Here is a 17,508-nt window from a genome sequence, read left to right on the forward strand (position 1 = left end):
AATTAAGTTATGCAGTGCGGACCTTACAATACTTATTGCATGCTTCTTATTTATTTATTTGTTTGTTTGTTTGTTTTTGCCAGTCCTGGGGCTTGAGCTCAGGGCCTGAGCACTGTCCTTGGGCTTTTCTCAAGGCTAGAGCTCTACCACTGGAGCCATAGCACCACTTCTGGCTCTTTTCTATGTATGTGGTACCGGGGAATCGAACCCTGGTCTTTGTGCATGTTAGGCAGGTACTCTACCACTAGGCCAAACTCCCGGCCCCTTATTTATTTTTTTAATGCTAGTGATTGAAACCTAAGACTTCATACTCACTTTTTCACTTGAGCCACCCTGCCCTGCCATTTTAGCTTTATTATTAATTTTCAGATAGTGTTTTGTGTTTTTGCCCACATGGGCCTAGATCTTGGTGCTTTCTGTGTAGCTGGGATGATTAGTATGCACTACTATGCCCAGCTTTATCAGTTAAGATGGTGTTCTTGCTAACTTTTTTCTCAGCGTAGCCTTGAACCAATCCTCCTGATCTAGATAGAACCAGATGAGATTCTAGGTATGAAATGTTAGGCCTGGCTTGTTGTTTTGGTTGTTTTTGCTGGGGTAGTTTTGTTTAGTTTTTGCCTGAGACTCTTATCGCCAATTAACCAGTAGAAAACAGGATGTAGGGCTGTGGCTCAAGGGGTAGGGTGGTAGTCTTGAGCTGAAGAGCTCAGGGACAGCGTCCAGGCCATGAGTTCAAGCCCAACCGACCAAGAAAAAAAAAAAAAGTGTTTACTGCACCTGCCCTACAGGACACAGAGCCTTGCCTGCCTTCAGGACGCTCTGTAAGCTTTCGTTAGCTAATGGTTGGGCAGACATAAAGCTAAATTTGAAAAAAACAAACACTACAACTCAAAGGAGATCGGGATACAGAGATTGGAGAATCCAAATTTGAAGCCAGCCTGGGGGAAGAAAGTTGGAGAGACTCAAATTGAACTAGGGCCTGGGTGCGAGGGTGCTTCCCTGCCACCCCAGTGACCTGGGGAAGCACACATAGGGGGTCCCAGCCAGACAGGGAGGGAGGAAAGCAGTTCAGGCTGGGAGTGGAGCTGGTCCTTTCTGAAGGACGCAGCTGAACTGGAGGCCCCCGGCTCTTGACAGGACGAGGCGGTGGAACGCAGTAGCCGCCCGCAGCCACCCCGTGAGCACTTTGGGCAGAGGATTCTGGTCAAGTGTCTGTCACTCAAGTGAGTATCTGACTCGCCCCTCCCCATCCCTCGAGGGGTCCAGGCCTGAGGGCCGTGGTGTGACCGTGCACAGCCTGGCTTCCTGGCTCAACTCTTTCACTCAAGGTTGGTTCTCTACCACTTGAGCCACAGCTCCACTTCGTGCATTTTTTGCTGGTTGATTGGAGATAAAAGTCTCCTAGGCCTTTTTGCCCAGCAATCCTCAGATCTCAGCCTCCTGAGGAGCTGGGATGCCAGGCGTGAGGCCCTGGTGCCTGACTGAAGCTGCTTACTCCTCAAATGTCAACAACGGCGGCCCGTCATTTACCTTAACTCCCATATGCACCATAGCCTATCAAGTCCCCACTTGTAGATAGGGAAACTGAGGCAGAGTCGTGATGCCTGGTACCTAAGGTCATGTAACTTGTAGGCCAATGTCTCCTGGGCTCCCCCACCCCTGCTGCTGGGGTGACGAGGTGGTCCTGGGTCTGGGTCTGCTTCCCACTACCCATGGTGCCCTCCGTATCCGTCTTCCCCCAGCAGGGGAGGGGGCGGGCAGCGGTGCATGGGAAAGGAAGTGAACAGGATGCAGGCTTGGACCCTAGCCCAGGCTTGTGGCTTCCCACCCCCAGTTCCTGCCTCCATCCAGGCAGGAAAGGGAGGTTCCTTTCTAGCGGGAGGCCCCAGGGACCTTCTGCTGCTGACCCAGTGCTTAAGATTCAGCCTGCATGCTGGGCAAGGCGCAGGCCAGTGGCTCACACCTGTAATCCCAGCTACTCAGGAGGCTGAGATCTGAGCACCACAGCTCAGAGCCAGCTCAGGGGAGGAGGGGTGGGAGACCTGTAGAGGCCCCTGGTCCAACATGGGGGACAGGGGAGCTGACAGCTGGGGAGCAGGCACTAAGACCCCACAGGAAGGAGAGACTGGCTCTGGGATGGGAGAGGAAGGATGTGGGGACACCTGTAAAGTAGGGGGCTGGAATGTTTGGGTGCTCTGGTTTGGGAAAGGGGAAGATAAAAGTTGTTGTTTTTTTTTCCAGTCCTGGGTCTTGAACTCAGGGCCCAGACTCTGTCCCTAAGCTTCTTTTGCTCAAGGCTAGCATTCTAGCGCTTGAGCCACAGCGCCACTTCTGTGTATGTAGTACTGAGGAATTGAACCCAGGGCTTCATGCATGTGAAATTAAGCACTGCACTGCTAAGCCATAGTCCCAGCACCTGTCAAGTTTGAAGAGTGTTTTCTAGCCAGGCAAGCTGGCTCACGTTTGTAATCCTAGCTACTCAGTAGGCTGAGATTTGAGGATCACCATTCAAAGCCAGCTGGGGCACTAAAGACCGTGAGACTCTTATCTCCAATTAACCACTAGAAAATGAAGAGTGGTGCTGTGGCTTCAGGGGTAGGGTGGTAGCCTGGAGCTGAAGAGCTCCGGGGCAACTCCCAGGCCCAGAGTTCAAGCCCCACAACTGACCAAAAAAAAAAAAAAGTGTTTTTTTGTTTGGTTTTTCTTTCTTTTTTTGGAAGGGGGGACTAAAGTTTGAAATCAGAGCCCTGTATGTTGTGAAGCATGTGCTTCACAAAGCTTTTGGTTTTAATTACTTTTTGAGTAATTTTTTTTTTTTTTGCTCAAGGTAACCTGAACCGTGATCCTCCTATTATGCCTCTTGCTTAGCTGGGATGCCAGGCATGGCCACTTGAACCAGCTATTTATTGGTCAGGATAGGAACTTGCTACATTCCTGATCTCTCCCTCCCAGATACCTGGAATTACGGCTGTGAATCCCACTGCTTAGCCCTGGTTTTAGGGAGAAGTTTTGATAAGTTCCCTGAAGAAGCACTTTGCTGGGTGGGGGCCCCCAAGTAGAGTAGGCCCGGGAGAAGGATTAGGAGGATTTGATGGATCTGTAGACAGGCATGTGACTCAGCCCAGAATGGCCAAGGATATTGTATAGACGTGGATGGGAGGCTCTGGATGTGGCACAGAGATGCAGAACTCCATTTCTCCTGTTTGTCAAATGGGGAGTATCTTTCCTGACAACCAATGGTTGGTTCCATTTGGCCCCGTGGGAATCAGAGTCTAGCTCTTCTCTGCTCCCTCACCCCCCCCTCTGGGTTTGTGGACAGTGGGGCGTCCCAGAACATCTCTCCCTGCCACCGTGCCATTTTACCCCCAGGTTTGAGATTGAAATCGAGCCCATCTTTGGCATCCTGGCCCTGTATGACGTGCGGGAGAAAAAGAAGGTTAGTAGCCTGTTCCCTCTCCTTCCCTGTGAGGGGCTGGTGGGCTTCCTGGAGGCGGTGGCCCACCTCCCATTCATGTCCCCTCAGATTTCAGAAAACTTCTACTTCGATCTGAACTCGGACTCCATGAAGGGGCTGCTTCGGGCCCACGGCACCCACCCTGCCATCTCCACCCTAGCCCGCTCTGCCATCTTTTCCGTGACCTACCCCTCGCCTGACGTTTTCCTGGTTATCAAGGTGAGCACTGGGGCTCAGCATGGAGGGAGGACGTGTGAGGTCCACAGGATCGGTTCCTGTCTTGGTGGACCGAGAGCAACCGCAGGGGGGCCTCACCGGACCTAGGTGGGGACAAAGTCTGGAGAGAGTTCTCCCATAGGGTCTCATACTTCTGCCTGGCATCCTGGGTCTTTTACCTGTGCGCCTCAAGTAGCCAGCATTAGAGGCACACTACCATGTTTATCTGTGCAGATGAAATCTCCCTGCCGTGTTTGCCTGGGCCAGCCTTCCATTGCTCTTTCTCAGCTCAGCCTTCCAAGCCTCTGGGGGTCACAGGTGTGAGTTGCCACGCCAGCCTCTTTAATTTCTTATTTTTAGAATTGTTTTGTTATTTGAGGGAGGAAAGACTAGCTCGCCCATTCAGTTGGGATTTTTCTGTTTCCGTGTATGAGATCAGGTTTCCTTCCCCTGAACCTTCTTCAGATTGCAATAATGAAATGAACTGAGAGCCTGCAGGGGGCTGTGCACGTGGGTCAAGGTGGCTAAGGTCTTGATTTTGCAGATGGGAAACTGAGGCATGAGTGGGCAAGCAACTTGCCCATGCTATGTGCCCACTCCTGAGTGGTCAAATGGGAGCCCAGGCCTCCTGTTCTGGAGCCAGCACCTGTGTTTATAATAACTAACCAAGAACAATGTAGAGGACTGAGCGAGAATGTGGCGCAGTCTCTGTGGCAGGTCTCAGGAGGCTGAGACCTGAAGATTGAGGTTCCCAGCCAAGCTGGGCAGAAAAGTCACTGAGAGAGACTCTTCTCTCCACCATCGGAAAACTAGAAGTAGTCTGGTGGCTCATCTGCAGAGCCTTGAGCAAAAGAGGCTCAGAGACAGCACTCTGATCCAGGGGGAGCTGGGAGGGAGAGCCAGCCATGGCACGTCTGGGGGTCCCGGAAGGGTCCAGGAGATGGAGAAGGGGCCGGGATGGCCCTCACCTGCCCTCCTTCCCCGCAGCTGGAGAAGGTGTTGCAGCAAGGGGACATCAGTGAGTGCTGCGAGCCCTACATGGTGATGAAGGAGGTGGACGCGGCCAAGGTGCGAGGGCGGGGCCGGGGGCGGGGCTGTGGGAACCGGGAGGGCCTGGGGGGGTGGGGCCCTGAGCGGCTGCCCCTCCCCCGCCCAGAACAAAGAGAAACTGGAGAAGCTGCGCGTGGCCGCCGAGCAGTGCTGCACCCGCCTGGGCCGCTACCGCATGCCCTTCGCCTGGACGGCCGTGCACCTGGCCAACATCGTGAGCAGCGCCGCCGGCCAGTCCGACCGCGACTCGGACTCCGAGGGCGGTGAGGAGGCGGGGCCGGCGGGGCGGCGGCCAATGAGTGAGGGATGTGGCTGGGAGGTGGGCGGGTCCAATGCGTGAGGGCGTGGCCTAGAGATGGATGGGGCGGTGCAGAGCGGGGGCGGGGCCAGTGGAGGTGGATGGGAAAGTTGAGAGGGTGGGGTGCGTAGAAAAATGGGCGTGGAGGGGGAGTCAGATTCCTGAGAGAGGCGTGCGTGCGTGCGTGCGTGCGTGGGCGTGGCCAGCGGAGAAGGCAGGGTCAGCCCTGGGGGCGGGGCTATCCTTGGTGGGCGTGGCCTGTGGGGAGGAAGGCGGGCCACGGGTCATTGCTCGCCCTCTGCTGGCCGATGGCGGCACTGCTCCGAGTCAGGTCAGCTCTGCCCCTGGCCTGTCTCCTCTCCAGCTCTCCTGGGTCACTGTCACTGTCTCCCCTAGAGCGCCGCCCTGCCTGGACCGAGCGCCGCCGTCGGGCCCCCCAGGACCGGGCCAGCAGCAGTGATGACGCCTGCAGCTTTTCTAGCTTCCGCCCGGCCACACTGACCGTCACCAACTTTTTTAAGCAGGTGTCCTGTCTGGAGTGTGGGGGGGCTGGTGGGCGGGAGCCAGGGCTCCGCCGCGCCCCCCTCCCCCGGCCGAGCGGGACAGGGGCTTACAGAGGACCCGTCCCCCAGGAGGCCGAGCGGCTGAGCGACGAGGACCTGTTCAAATTCCTGGCGGACATGCGGCGCCCGTCGTCCCTGCTGCGGCGCCTGCGGCCTGTGACGGGTGGGTGTCACTCAGCAGACCACCCCATGACCCAGATTCCCGGCCTTGCCCCGCGTGAGGACTACACTGAACAACTAGGACAGTGGGTCACCCGGGGACACAGGCGGGAGGCAGGGCAGAGCAGCCCAGATGCGGGGTGACTGTGGGTTTTGCCCCTGTGGCCCAGGTTGTGTGTGGGGCCCTGGCTAGGAAGCTCCCCAGGGGCCACCAACGACTCCCATTTCCCCAGCTCAGCTCAAGATCGACATTTCCCCGGCTCCTGAGAACCCCCACTTCTGCCTGTCCCCCGAGTTGCTTCATGTCAAGCCCTATCCGGACCCCAGGGCCCGGCCCACCAAGGAGATCCTGGAGTTCCCAGCCCGGGAGGTCTATGCCCCCCACACCTGCTACAGGTACGGGCTCCCAGCTCGGGGGTGCTGGGCGGGGATTGGCTCTGGGGAACCCCCATCCTCACACACAGCCGCGCATGGGGTACGCCAGCGCATGGCTTTAATGCTCAAAGGGGGTTCATATGTCCTTCTCCCGCTCCTCCTCTCTTCCGTCCTCGACCCGGCCTGCTCGGGCTCTGCTCCGTGGCCGGAAGCGGGGCACCCTGGCCGGCCTGTGGGCGGGCCGCTCCTCCCAGCTGCTGCAGGCGCCCGGAAGCGTCCCTTGAGACGGTGTCTTGCCCTCCATTCTACACAGGCAGGAGGTTCAGGCTGGTAGCGCCGCAGTGTGTAGTCTGGGAAGAAACATGGGGGTTGAGTCCAGGCCTGGAGGAGGGAGGGGACTCGCTCCAGTTGCCATGGGTGTCAGACAACTCCCAACACACTCACCTCTCCTGGATCTGCCGCAGCCATTGCCGCTGCTTTCTCATCTCCAGCCTCTGGCGCTGCAGGTGACCGGTGAGGGCCCACACCAGGTGGCTCTGCTTCTCAGTGTGAGCCTGCGGGAACAGGACAAGAGCTTCAGTGTGTGTGTGGGGGGGGTAGAGGGTCCCCTGTAATCCCCGATCCTACTCAGGCCCCCTCCCCCATCCAGGTGACACTGGAATTTGTCAACCACCCTCCTTGCTCTCCATGCCACCATATGTAAAGAGTGTGTGTGTGTGTGTGTACATGTGTACGTGTACACATGCGCATGCACGCCCGTGTTGGGGCTTGAACTCAAGGCCTGGGCGCTGTCCCTGAGCTTTCTCATTCAAGGCTAAGCTAGCCATAACTTCTACTTCTGGCTTTTTGGTTGTCCACACTGGAGATCAAAGTCTCATGGACTTTGCCCGCTCTGGCTGCCTTTGAACTGCGATCCTCAGATCTCAAGCCTCTTGAGTACCTAAGATTACAGGTGTGAGCCACCAGCTCCCAGCTTAGAAAATGGGTTTAAGGTAGGGTCATGAGCACCCCAGAACTTGTTCCAGGGGCCTCAGACCATGCCTAGTCACAAGGCATGTTACTAGGTACCGTGTCCCTGATTTTGCTCTGAAATATTAGTTGTTACCTCTGTCTGCAAGTGGGGAAACTGAGGCAGGGGAGAGGGTGCTGGTTTTCGCCCTGATGTGGGAGGTGTCCACGACGCAACTTTCAGAAGTTTTGAGAAAACCACTTACCTTGATGGCCTCAAATTCTTGGCCAGCCTGGCCCAGCCAGGCGCCCCTCAGCTGGACTTCCAGCTGCTTCACACTGTCTCTCAGCCTTCGCTGGGCCTGGGTCACTTCCCCCAGCAGCTGGGCTGTGGCCTCTGTGCGGAGCTGCAGGGCATCCTCTTCCGTCTGTTTGAAAGACAGTAGGGTGTTAGTGCTGTGACCAGCCTGCCTTTGCGCTGCCCGAGCTCTCAGACAACCTAGCCAGTCATCTTTCTACAGACTCCTATCTACCCCACAAAGCCCCACGCGTCATGCCCACCTGCATCTCCAATAAGCTTGTGCGAAGCTTCTGAGCAGCATCCCGACCCTCATGGACTTTGGTTCCCAGGAGTCCCAGTGCCTGGTCAAAGAGGCCCAAGTTGCGCCTGACCTCCATCAGCTTCTCCTCCGTGCTCTTGTAAACGCCATTCAGAGCCTGGCCCAGCTGTAAGGCCCCATGAAAGAGCAGAGTCAGCTCCTCATGCTGGGCCGGCTGGGCGCCCCCCACGGGAGCTGCTGGTACGGGCAGCGCCACGGTGACCAGGGCACACAGCAGGTACAGAGACAACACAGGCATGGCTGGCGTCTGAATCATGGTCCCAGAGCCACCGCTGGGCCTTTTATGGTCCCTGCCTGCTGGTAACCCGTCAATGGTTAACCCGTGTTGCTCAAGCGCCTGGCACTGGCTGGGGAGTTGCATCAGGCGCGTGTCTGGCCCAGCCACGCTGGAAGCATGCTGGCAGAGGCTCAGCCCGCCGGGGGCGGAGGGCACTGGGCCAGACCTGGCTAGAGCCTCAGTTTCCCAACTCAGCCAGGCTGAGTGTGGTAGTGCATGCCTGTAACCCCCGCAACCTGGGAGGCAGGGATGGGAGGACTGCAGCCTGAGGCCAGTTGGCACCAAAAGTCAGTGAGACCTCACCTCCACAGACAAATGGCGGTCCATGCCTGTCTCCCTGGTTGTGTGGGAAGCAGAAGGGGGAAGGCTGGGATCCGAGGATGACCAGGCCAAAAAAAAGAAAGAAAGAAAGCAAGACCGTGCCTGCACAATATCCAAAGTAAAAGTCAAGGGCTAGAAGGTATGATTCAAGTGGCGGAACATACTGCCTTGTGAATGTGAGGCTCTGAGTTCCAACCCCAGTACCACCACCACCAAGCAAACAAAAAATAGATAGCAGTGGCTCACGCCTGGAATCCCAGCTGCTCAAGAGGCTGAGATCTGAGGATTGGGGTTTGGAGCCAACCGAGGCAGGAAGATCTATGAGACTCTTATCTCCAGTGAACTCCCAAGAAGCCAGAAGTGAAGCTGTGGTTCAAGTGGTAGAGCACCAACTTGGAGCACAAACCCTCAGGGACAGAGCCCAGACCACGAGTCGAAAAAAGTAAGCAAGTTGTTAGACATGGAAAGCCCATAAATGTTTGGCATAATTATTTACTGCCTACAAAGGGTGGACAAGAATCTTCAGTGTCCGGGCCGGGAGTTTGGCCTAGTGGTAGAGTGCTTGCCTAGCATGTGTGAAGACCCGGGTTCGATTCCTCGCTACCATGTACATAGAAAAAGCCAGAAGTGGTGCTATAGCTAAGTTCTAGAGCTCTAGTCTTGAGAAAACCCAAGGCCCTGAGCACTGAGTTCCAGGCCCAGGACTGGCCAAAAAACAACAAAAAAGAATCTTCAATGTCTCCATAATACAAGGAGACAGCACAGATTCCATCCCCAGCCGCAAAATCGGGCCTCAGTCTCCCCAGCTACGAGGCAGGAGCTAAGACGTCAATGTCCCTTGGTATGCTGGGGGGGTGCACAGAGCCCTGCAACCAACCCCCAAATCCATGTCAGTGTCCATCTGTTTCCTACCCCCTCCCCCTCTGAGCCCCTTGTCTGTACTTTGAGGGGGGCTGTGTGGCCCTCACTCCCATGGGAGTAATAGTGTGTGTGGGGGGGGGGGGGCGGTCCTGGGGCTTGAACTCAGGGCCCGAGCACTGTCTTGGAGAACTTTTTCACTCAAGGCTGGTTCTCTACCACTTGAGCCACAGCTCCATTTCCATATTTTGGAAATTCTCAACACACTTTCCTGCCCAGGCTGGCCTCGAACCTCGATCCTCCAGGCTCAGCCTGCTGCGTAGCTGGGATAACAGGCATGAGCCACAGGCCCCTGGCTTCTACGTGGGGCCCCACCACTGTCCTGTGTGCCGGGTGGGCTCGGGACCCGCGTTCCCGTGCTGTCTGAGCCCTGGACCTCCGGGGCACCCCTTCACCTGCCCCGTCTCCCCCACCCAGGAACCTGCTCTACGTCTACCCACACTGCCTCAACTTCAGCAGCCGCCAGGGTTCCGTACGCAACCTCGCTGTCCGAATCCAGTACATGACGGGCGAGGACCCCAGCCAGGCCCTGCCGGTCTGTGGATGTGACCAGCGGAGGAGGGGGGGGTGCCACGTCCCTGCAGGCCCCTCCCTCACGGCCCCTTCCCGCCTCCCCAGGTCATCTTCGGCAAGTCCAGCTGCAGCGAGTTCACCCGTGAGGCCTTCACACCCGTGGTCTACCACAACAAGTGCGTGGGGTGGGGTTGTGGGGGGAGGCAAGAGAGCCTGGAGTTCTAGGGCAGCGTGGGCCACGTAGGAAGAGAACCAGTCTTCAGAGACAGCCAGAGACCCGTGGCTCCCGCCTGTAATCCTGGCTACTCAGGAGGCCGAGATGTGAGGACCTGGGTTCAAAGCCAGCCTGGGTAGGACAGTCCACGAAGGAGACTCTTCCTTCCAGTGACTCACCAAAAAAGTGGAGCTGTGGCTCAAGTGGTGAACCTTACCCTTGAGCACAAAAGCCCAGAAACAGCATCCCAGCCATGAGTTCAAACTCCAGGACCAGCACTAAAAAAAAAAACAACAAAAACTTGTGGGCCCACATGGGGTCCCTGGTGGCTATGGAAAGAGATATTTGCATGTACCAAGTTGGGAGATGGGCAGAATAGGGGTAGGCGATCCCTCACTCCAGGCTGCACCCCCCAATCTCTCCAGATCCCCTGAGTTCTACGAGGAGTTCAAGCTCCAGCTGCCGGCGTGCGTGACCGAGAACCACCATCTGCTCTTCACCTTTTACCACGTCAGCTGCCAGCCCCGGCCTGGCACGGCGCTCGAGACGCCTGTGGGCTTCACTGTGAGTCGGGGCGCCCCACTTAGAAGCCCCCTCTCACCGAGCCAGGCCCCCACCTGACCCCTCAACTTTTTCACAGTGGATCCCCCTGCTGCAGCATGGACGCCTGCGGACCGGCCCCTTCTGTCTCCCCGTGTCTGTGGACCAGCTGCCACCCAGCTACTCTGTGCTGACCCCCGATGTAGGTGCAGGGTACCCCGCTTCCCAGCACCCTTTGCCTCTGCTAATGCAGAGACCTGCCTCTCCTCCCCCCAAGAGTGTTTCTGGAGTCTCTATGTACCTCGCACCACCAGCCCCCTTCCAGCTTTTGGGGGGCACTAGTGGGGGGGTGTCCTGAGTACCCCGCCCCCCTCCTGGCACCCTTGCTGGCCCATCGCTTCCTCTGGAGTTCAAGTTCATGGTGAACAAGTGTCACCTCATTTTCCACTGTCGGGGAACACGTGACTTTGCAGCCTGCCAAAGGACGCCCCTTTCCCCTTCCCAGCGGACCAGGCTAGGGTCAGGGGTCAGGGGTGCAGCTGCTCTCCCGGTCTGAGCTGGGCACCAGGCCACTGCCTGGTGGCCTGATAGGCGTGGGAAGGGCGGACCAGTGCCCACCCACGACTCCCTCCCTCCCGCAGGTGGCACTGCCAGGCATGCGCTGGGTGGACGGCCACAAGGGTGTGTTCAGCGTGGAGCTCACAGCCGCATCCTCGGTGCACCCCCAGGTAAGGGGACCTCCCCCCAGATCCAGGCCCCCCCCAATCACCCCCCACTCATGCCCGATTGCTCTGGGGTTGGGCAATGGCCACCGAGAGCCAAGCGTGGGCTGGCCCTGTGGACGTGACTTTGGTCAGCTGGGCAGGGCCCTGGGGAGAAGCTGCTGGTGGGGGGCAGGGCCCTGGCAGCACTGAACCTCGACCCCCACCCCGTGTCTCCCCCTCTCCCTCCCCCCCAGGACCCCCACCTGGATAAGTTCTTCACGCTGGTGCACGTCCTGGAGGAAGGGGCCTTCCCCTTCCGGCTCAAGGACACCGTGCTGAGCGAGAGCACCGTGGAACAGGAGCTGCGGGCCAGCCTGGCCTCTCTGCGCCTGGCCAGCCCCGAGCCCCTGGTGGCCTTCTCCCACCATGTCCTGGACAAGCTTGTCCACCTGGTCGTGCGGCCCCCCATCATTGGAGGCCAGATGGGTGAGTCGCAGGGGGGCAGAGAAGGGCTCAGGCCTCAGTTTCCCTCACGGGTGGGAGAGGAGGGGCTCTCCATAGGGACAGGAGAGGCCTTGGCCCTGGAACTTGACCTCTGCTCTGCCCGACAGTGAACCTGGGCCGGGGGGCCTTTGAAGCAATGGCTCATGTGGTCAGCGTTGTCCACCGGAGCCTGGAGGCCGGCCAGGAGGGCCGTGCTCACTGCCCGTTGCTGGCTGCCTATGTCCACTACGCCTTTCGCCTCCCTGGCACCGAGCCCAGCCTCCCTGGTGGTAAGTGCTGGTGAAAATCCTTGGGATATAAGAAAAATCCAAGTCAAGAGCAGATCAGGGAAAGGGAAACGGCATGTGCAAAAGCCCTGGGGTTGCACAGGTAGGTTTGGTTTGGACAATTTACAACACAGATAGCATCTTTTGGGGGGGGCTTGAACTCAGGGTCTAGGCTCTGTCTCTGAGCCTCTCTGTGCTCAAGGCTAGTGCTCTACCACTTGAGCCATACCCCTACTTCTGGCTTTTTCTGTGTATGTGGTACTGTGGAATGGAACCCAAGGGCTTCCTGCATGCTAGGCAAGCACGCTACCACTAGGCCACACTCCCAGCCCACACATAGCATTTTATCAAGAAAATAAATCAGTTAGCTGGGCATTGTGGCTTATGCCTGTAATTCTGGCTACTCAGGAGGCTGATCTGAGGATCAAAGTTCAAAGCCAGCCCGGGCACTAAAGTCTATGAGACTCTTATCTCCAGTTTTAAGCACCAGAAAACCAGAAGTGGTATTGTGGCTCAAGGGGTAGGGCCAAAGCTTTGGGTGCTGAAGAGCTCAGGGACAGCACCAAGGTCCAGAGTTCAAGTCCCACAACTGACAAAATAAATTAATTAATTAAAAATAAAGGAAACTGCATATTGATGGCTCACATCCTAACCGACTTAGGAGGCTGAGATGGGAAGGTCAAGGCCCAAAGCCTGGGCTAGAATGCCCTTGAAACTCATATCTCCAATTAACTACCCAAACCAAACAACCCCCCAAACAAAAAACAACCCAAGAGGTGGAGCTGTGGCTCAAGTGTTAGAGAACCAACCTTGAGCAAAACAAAACAAAAAACGTCAAGGATAGCACCCAGGCCTCAGGTTCAATTCCTAGCTCTGGTATCCAAAAAGTAATTTTCAAAAATAGAGACCTAAAAAGGAGAAGGAGGGAGGGAGAGGGGTGGGGTGAGGGGGAGAGAGAGAGATACAGACAGACAGACAGACAGACAGACAGACAGACAGACAGACAGATCGATCTCTCAGCTCATTTACTTTTGCCCCAGCCTTAGATTGTGGTCTGCATGCCCTTGACTGGCAGCTGCTTCAGCCAATCAGCAAGCACCTTCGGTAGCTTGGGCCAGGGACCCAAAACTAGGATTTGAATCCTTGGCTGTCCTGACCCTGGACGTGTGTTCTGCTTTCCCATTCGTGAATCAGGGGACCTCATGGGGACAATGGTAGTTACAAAGGACAATCACTTGCACAAAGTGCTTAGTAGGTCCGCTGTCCCTGTGTTGTGAGCATTCTGAGTTTGGCGGGGCCGAGATTCAGTGCTCTGTCCTCAGCGCAGCACCAAGGAGAATTGAAGAGGAGAGCTGGGTGTGTTCGGTGCCCGTGCATTTATTTGTTACGTAATGAGGGGTTCCCGCCCCGCTGGACTGAGAGAAGGGAACAGGACCCTGAGAAGCCCCCGCACGGCTCCCACCCGCTGCCATGCCAGCTACTCGGGAGCCTGAGCTCTCGAGGACTGTGGTTCGAAGCCAGCCTCGACAGCAGTGTTCATGTGACTCTTCCTTCCTCCCCCGCCCCCAGTGGGCCTGTGGCTCAAGGTTGGGGTGCTAACCTTGAGTGAAAAAGCCAAGCGGGAGCGCAGGGCTCTTGAGTTCAAATCCCAGAACCAAAGAAAAGAAGAAAAGAAGCACCGCCAACTTGGAGGGCCCGGGGTGCGGGGCAGGCGCGGCCCGACGCTGTCTCCCCTCCCCAGGGACCCCGCCAGTGGCCGTGCCGGCGGCCACGCTCGCCCACGGCTCCCACCGCCCCGCCAGCCTCTATCTGGCCCGGTCTAAAAGCATCAGCAGCAGCAACCCCGACCTGGCCGCGGGCCCCGGCTCCGTGGACGACGAGGTCTCGCGGATCCTGGCCAGCAAGGTATGGACGGGGCAGGGCCCGCGCGGCCCCCAGGCGGGTGGGCAGCCGGGCGGGGGGCAGGAAAGCCCCGGCCCCAGCCCGGCTCAGCAGGGCGGAGGACCACGGCTCAGAGCCAGCCTGGGGCAGGGCGGCTGAGGCTCTTAGTTCCGACCTGCCAGCACCAAGCCAGCGGTGGAGCGCCAGCCTCGAGCACAGCCTGCGAGGACAGGGCCAGGCGCGGCGTCCACACCCGCGCGGGGAAGGGCGGCCGCCGTGGGCACCGCGCATGCGCGCCGCGGACGTGGACGTGGGCACCGCGCATGCGCGCCGCGGACGTGGGCACCCGCGCGGTCCCGCGCGTGGGGGGGGACCCGCCTCTCTGACGTGTGCCTCTCCAGGGCGTCGACCGCTCCCACTCGTGGGTGAACTCCGCCTACGCTCCGGGCGGCAGCAAGGCGGTGCTGCGGCGGGCGCCCCCGTTCTGCGGGGCCGAGCCCAGACAGGTGCCCGCGCTCCCCTCCGACGCCGCCACGCACGCGCCCCTCCCACGCCGCCACGCACGTGCTCCTCCGACGCCGTCACGCATGCGCTCCTCCCACTCCACCACGCATGCGCTCCTCTGACGCCTCCACGCATGCGCTCTGACGCCGTCACCCATGCGCTCCTCCCACTCCACCACGCATGCGCTCCTGCCACACCGCCACGCATGCGCTCCTCTTACTCCACCACGCATGCGCTCCTCCACGCCCCCACTAACCCGGGTGGCCGTCTGCGGGAGGCAGCGGGTCTCCTTCCTGTCTTTGAGGCTGCAGGCATCCTTGGGGTCATCTGAGGTGCCACGTAGTAACAACAGCCTGGATTTGGGGGGGGGGCATGGCTCGGTGGCCCTACGCACACCTGGCTTGTGCAAAAGCCCTGGGGTCCATCTACCCCCAACCCCACCAAAACTACGTGCAAAAGAAAGCACAGGCCGCAGCCTGCGCAGAGACAGAAAGCACTAGGGTGGCATGTAGATGCGTGTAAGTTAGACACAGATACGACCACCTGTCACTCCTCCCGGCACAGCTTCCCTCCACCCACCGCTCTGCCTCGAAGGAGCCAAGGGTTCAGCCCTGGATGCCTGGATCCCTCTCCCCTTTGTAGATAAAGGACTCCCCCATTCTGCCCTCTCTCCGGTGTGGGGAGGTGCTTTGCCTCTAGTTAGACCTGAGTCCCACTCTGCTATAGCCACATCCTGTGTCCTCAGCTGTCCACTGCGCCTCTCTGAGCTTCTGTTTCTTTATTCATTGAAGCTATCAACGTGGTGTGGTGGCTCATGCCTGGAATCTCAGCACTCAGGGGGCTGAAATACAAAGGATCACAGTTGGAGGCTAGCCCAGCCAGAAAAGTCTGGGACCCTCTGCAATTGGCTGGAGGCACGGCCTAACAGGTAGAGGGCCAGCCCTGTGACAGTGCAAGGACCTGAGTTCCAGCACAGGTATTGGCACAAAAAGAAAGGAAACAGAATGAGGTGCCAGTGTCTCGAGGGGGGACAGAATCAGCCAGAGTAAAGGGGTGCAGTTTGGGGGTCAAAGGGAAAGGGCAAAGACAGAGGCTTGGGTCCCACATAGCTGGCCATAGCCTAGATGGACAAATCTGGGGATGGTTAGTGAGAAGCAGGGATGATCCTAGCTGGACACTGGTGGCTCACACCTGCAATCCCAGCTACTCAGGAGGCTGAGATTGGAGGATTGTGGTCGGGAGCCAGTCAGGGAAAGTTCTTGAGAGGCTCTGGTCTCCAATTAACCACTCAAAACTCACATTAGCCTGAGCAAAAGCACTCAGGGATGGCGCCTAGGCCCTGAGTTCAAGTCCCACAGCCACCAAAAACCAGGAGAGGGAATAGTTCTCTCCAAGCCTGCCTTTCTGCAGCACTATCTGAGCCCTTGTTCAGGGACCTGTCATGCAGGCCCGCTGGGACTGCGATCCTCATACCTAGACCATTCTCCCTGCTGGGACCACAGGTGTGGGCCACTGTGCCCCACCTTCATGGTGAAGATGGGGTCTGGATAACATTTTTCCCTAGGTGCCCTCAAACCCACATCCTCCCTATCTCCACATCCCAGATAGCCAGGATTACAGACTGGAGGCCCTGCGCCCGGCTGCGTTTTGTTTTGAGAGACTTTGATCAGGCTGACAGCCTTTACCAGCCTTCTATTTCTGCCTCCAGAGTGGCAGGGATTACAAGTAGAAGCCACCACACCAGGCCCTGAGTCACCCACGTTGAGCTGTCTCTTCTCCTAACTGCCTGGGCGGGGATGGTGGTGGTGGAGGAGAAGAAGAGTGCAGCTTTGCACACTGCCCGATGTTGTACCCATTTCTCAGATGAGGATACTGAGGCCCCACGCGAGGCTGGAGCAGGGCCAGGCCTGGAACCCAGCGTTGTCATCACCATGTCATATCCTCTATCTACACCTTTTCTCCCACCATCTCCTCTGTGGTCCACCTCAGCTCATCTCTTGTGACCCCCACATGCTCTTGGCCCTCTGCAGATTCATCCTCACACTCGCTGGCCAGCCCTTGCGTGTTCCATCCTGCTCCTGTAGTGGACATGGTCTCCTGTGCTGGTCACTGCTTTGTTGCCTCCTTATCATGGCTTCTTTGTCCTTAATTCTCAGCAGTACTGAGATTTTGAACTCGGGGCCTGGTGTGCGCAAGTCCAATGCTCTACCACTGAGCCATGCCTCTAGCCCAAGACAGCTTGAGGTTTCATTTCTTTTCTTCATTTCCATTGATTTCTGTTGGGTTTTCTCGGCTCTTTTCTTCTTGTGGTGGGAGGGAATTCAGCCCAGGGCTCTGTGAGGGAAGCCCTCTTCCTTCTTCCACTGAGCCATAGCCCAGCCCATGATTTTTTTTTGGGGGGGGGGTGTTGTGGGGCTTGAACTCTGGGCCTGGGCGCTGTCCCTGAGCTCTTCAGCTCAAAGCTACCGCCCTACCCCTGGAGCCACAGCCCCACTTCCCAGTTTCCTAGAGGTTCATTGGAGATAAGAGTCTCACAGTCTTTTGTGCCTGGCCTGGCTTTGAACCTTGATCCTCAGATCTCAGCCTCCTGAGTAGCTAGGATGACAGACGTGAGCCACCAGACTCCTGGGCTGGTTTTAAACCTTGAGCCATAGATCTTAGCTTCCTGAGGGGCTAAGATGACAAGAATGAACCACTGAACCTCCCTTAAACCCTTGGGCTTCTTGGGCACTGGTCTTACTATATGGCTTAGAGGCTGGCCTTGTGTCTCAGCCTAGAATGCCGGGTGCCCGTGGCTCACTCCTATAATGCTGGCTATTGAGGAGGCTGAGATCTGAGCACTAGCTTTGAGTGAAAGAGCTCAGGGACAGCGCCCGGGCCCTGTGTTCCAGCCCCATGACCAAAAGACACACAAACACAAAACACTTCACCTCCTAGAGGTCCCACGTGGAATCCACCACGGGAATTAAGTTTTCCCCCTTGTGGAAACACTCCAGCCATGGTATTATGCCTCCATGTTTCTCTGCCTGTTCATTCTGAGTCACCTCCTCCCTCCCATACTCCATGCAGAACGTCCGTCTTCCTCCATGCCATTCCCATCTTCCATCCCTGTGGCCTCCCCTCTGGTGGCCTCCACTCCGGTGGCCTCTCCTCCGGTGGCCTCCACTCCGGTGGCCTCTCCGG

At 57.7% G+C, this 17,508-nt stretch overlaps 2 protein-coding genes across 3 annotated transcripts in view; one reads left to right on the forward strand and one right to left on the reverse strand.

Moving 5' to 3' along the window:
• Positions 1-17,508, forward strand: part of Dock6 (dedicator of cytokinesis 6) — a 44,661-nt gene that overhangs the window by 8,002 nt on the left and 19,151 nt on the right. For both annotated transcript variants that reach the window (XM_090337716.1, XM_090337718.1), the window contains exons 7-23: positions 1,138-1,223; positions 3,370-3,436; positions 3,524-3,673; positions 4,658-4,738; positions 4,827-4,983; positions 5,415-5,542; positions 5,651-5,744; positions 5,974-6,136; positions 9,617-9,734; positions 9,818-9,888; positions 10,352-10,490; positions 10,567-10,668; positions 11,108-11,194; positions 11,425-11,656; positions 11,782-11,943; positions 13,682-13,845; positions 14,223-14,327. In XM_090337716.1, coding sequence (XP_090193842.1) covers positions 1,138-1,223; positions 3,370-3,436; positions 3,524-3,673; positions 4,658-4,738; positions 4,827-4,983; positions 5,415-5,542; positions 5,651-5,744; positions 5,974-6,136; positions 9,617-9,734; positions 9,818-9,888; positions 10,352-10,490; positions 10,567-10,668; positions 11,108-11,194; positions 11,425-11,656; positions 11,782-11,943; positions 13,682-13,845; positions 14,223-14,327 — 2,106 coding nt within the window. The remainder of the gene's footprint in view (positions 1-1,137; positions 1,224-3,369; positions 3,437-3,523; positions 3,674-4,657; positions 4,739-4,826; positions 4,984-5,414; positions 5,543-5,650; positions 5,745-5,973; positions 6,137-9,616; positions 9,735-9,817; positions 9,889-10,351; positions 10,491-10,566; positions 10,669-11,107; positions 11,195-11,424; positions 11,657-11,781; positions 11,944-13,681; positions 13,846-14,222; positions 14,328-17,508) is intronic.
• On the reverse strand, positions 6,228-7,921 carry Angptl8 (angiopoietin like 8). Its single transcript, XM_090337761.1, has 4 exons — positions 7,625-7,921; positions 7,330-7,491; positions 6,560-6,669; positions 6,228-6,465 (listed from the first exon to the last, which is right to left on the reverse strand). Exons 1-4 carry the CDS (start codon positions 7,919-7,921, stop codon positions 6,438-6,440), a joined length of 597 nt encoding a protein of 198 aa, XP_090193887.1. The 3' UTR covers positions 6,228-6,437.

Source organism: Megascapheus bottae, chromosome 1 (assembly GCF_031878675.1).
Source record: "Megascapheus bottae isolate mThoBot1 chromosome 1, mThoBot2.hap1, whole genome shotgun sequence".
NCBI classification, from domain to species: domain Eukaryota; kingdom Metazoa; phylum Chordata; class Mammalia; order Rodentia; family Geomyidae; genus Megascapheus; species Megascapheus bottae.

Excerpts from the sequence above, each read along its gene's own strand:
- Angptl8 (XM_090337761.1), bottom strand. The coding sequence starts at position 7,921 with ATGCCTGTGTTGTCTCTGTACCTGCTGTGTGCCCTGGTCACCGTGGCG. Across the intron at positions 6,670-7,329 it reads AAGAATTTGAGGCCATCAAG|GCTCACACTGAGAAGCAGAG; the intron begins GTAAGTGGTTTT and ends CTGTTCCCGCAG. Across the intron at positions 6,466-6,559 it reads CTGCGGCAGATCCAGGAGAG|ACTACACACTGCGGCGCTAC; the intron begins GTGAGTGTGTTG and ends GTTTCTTCCCAG.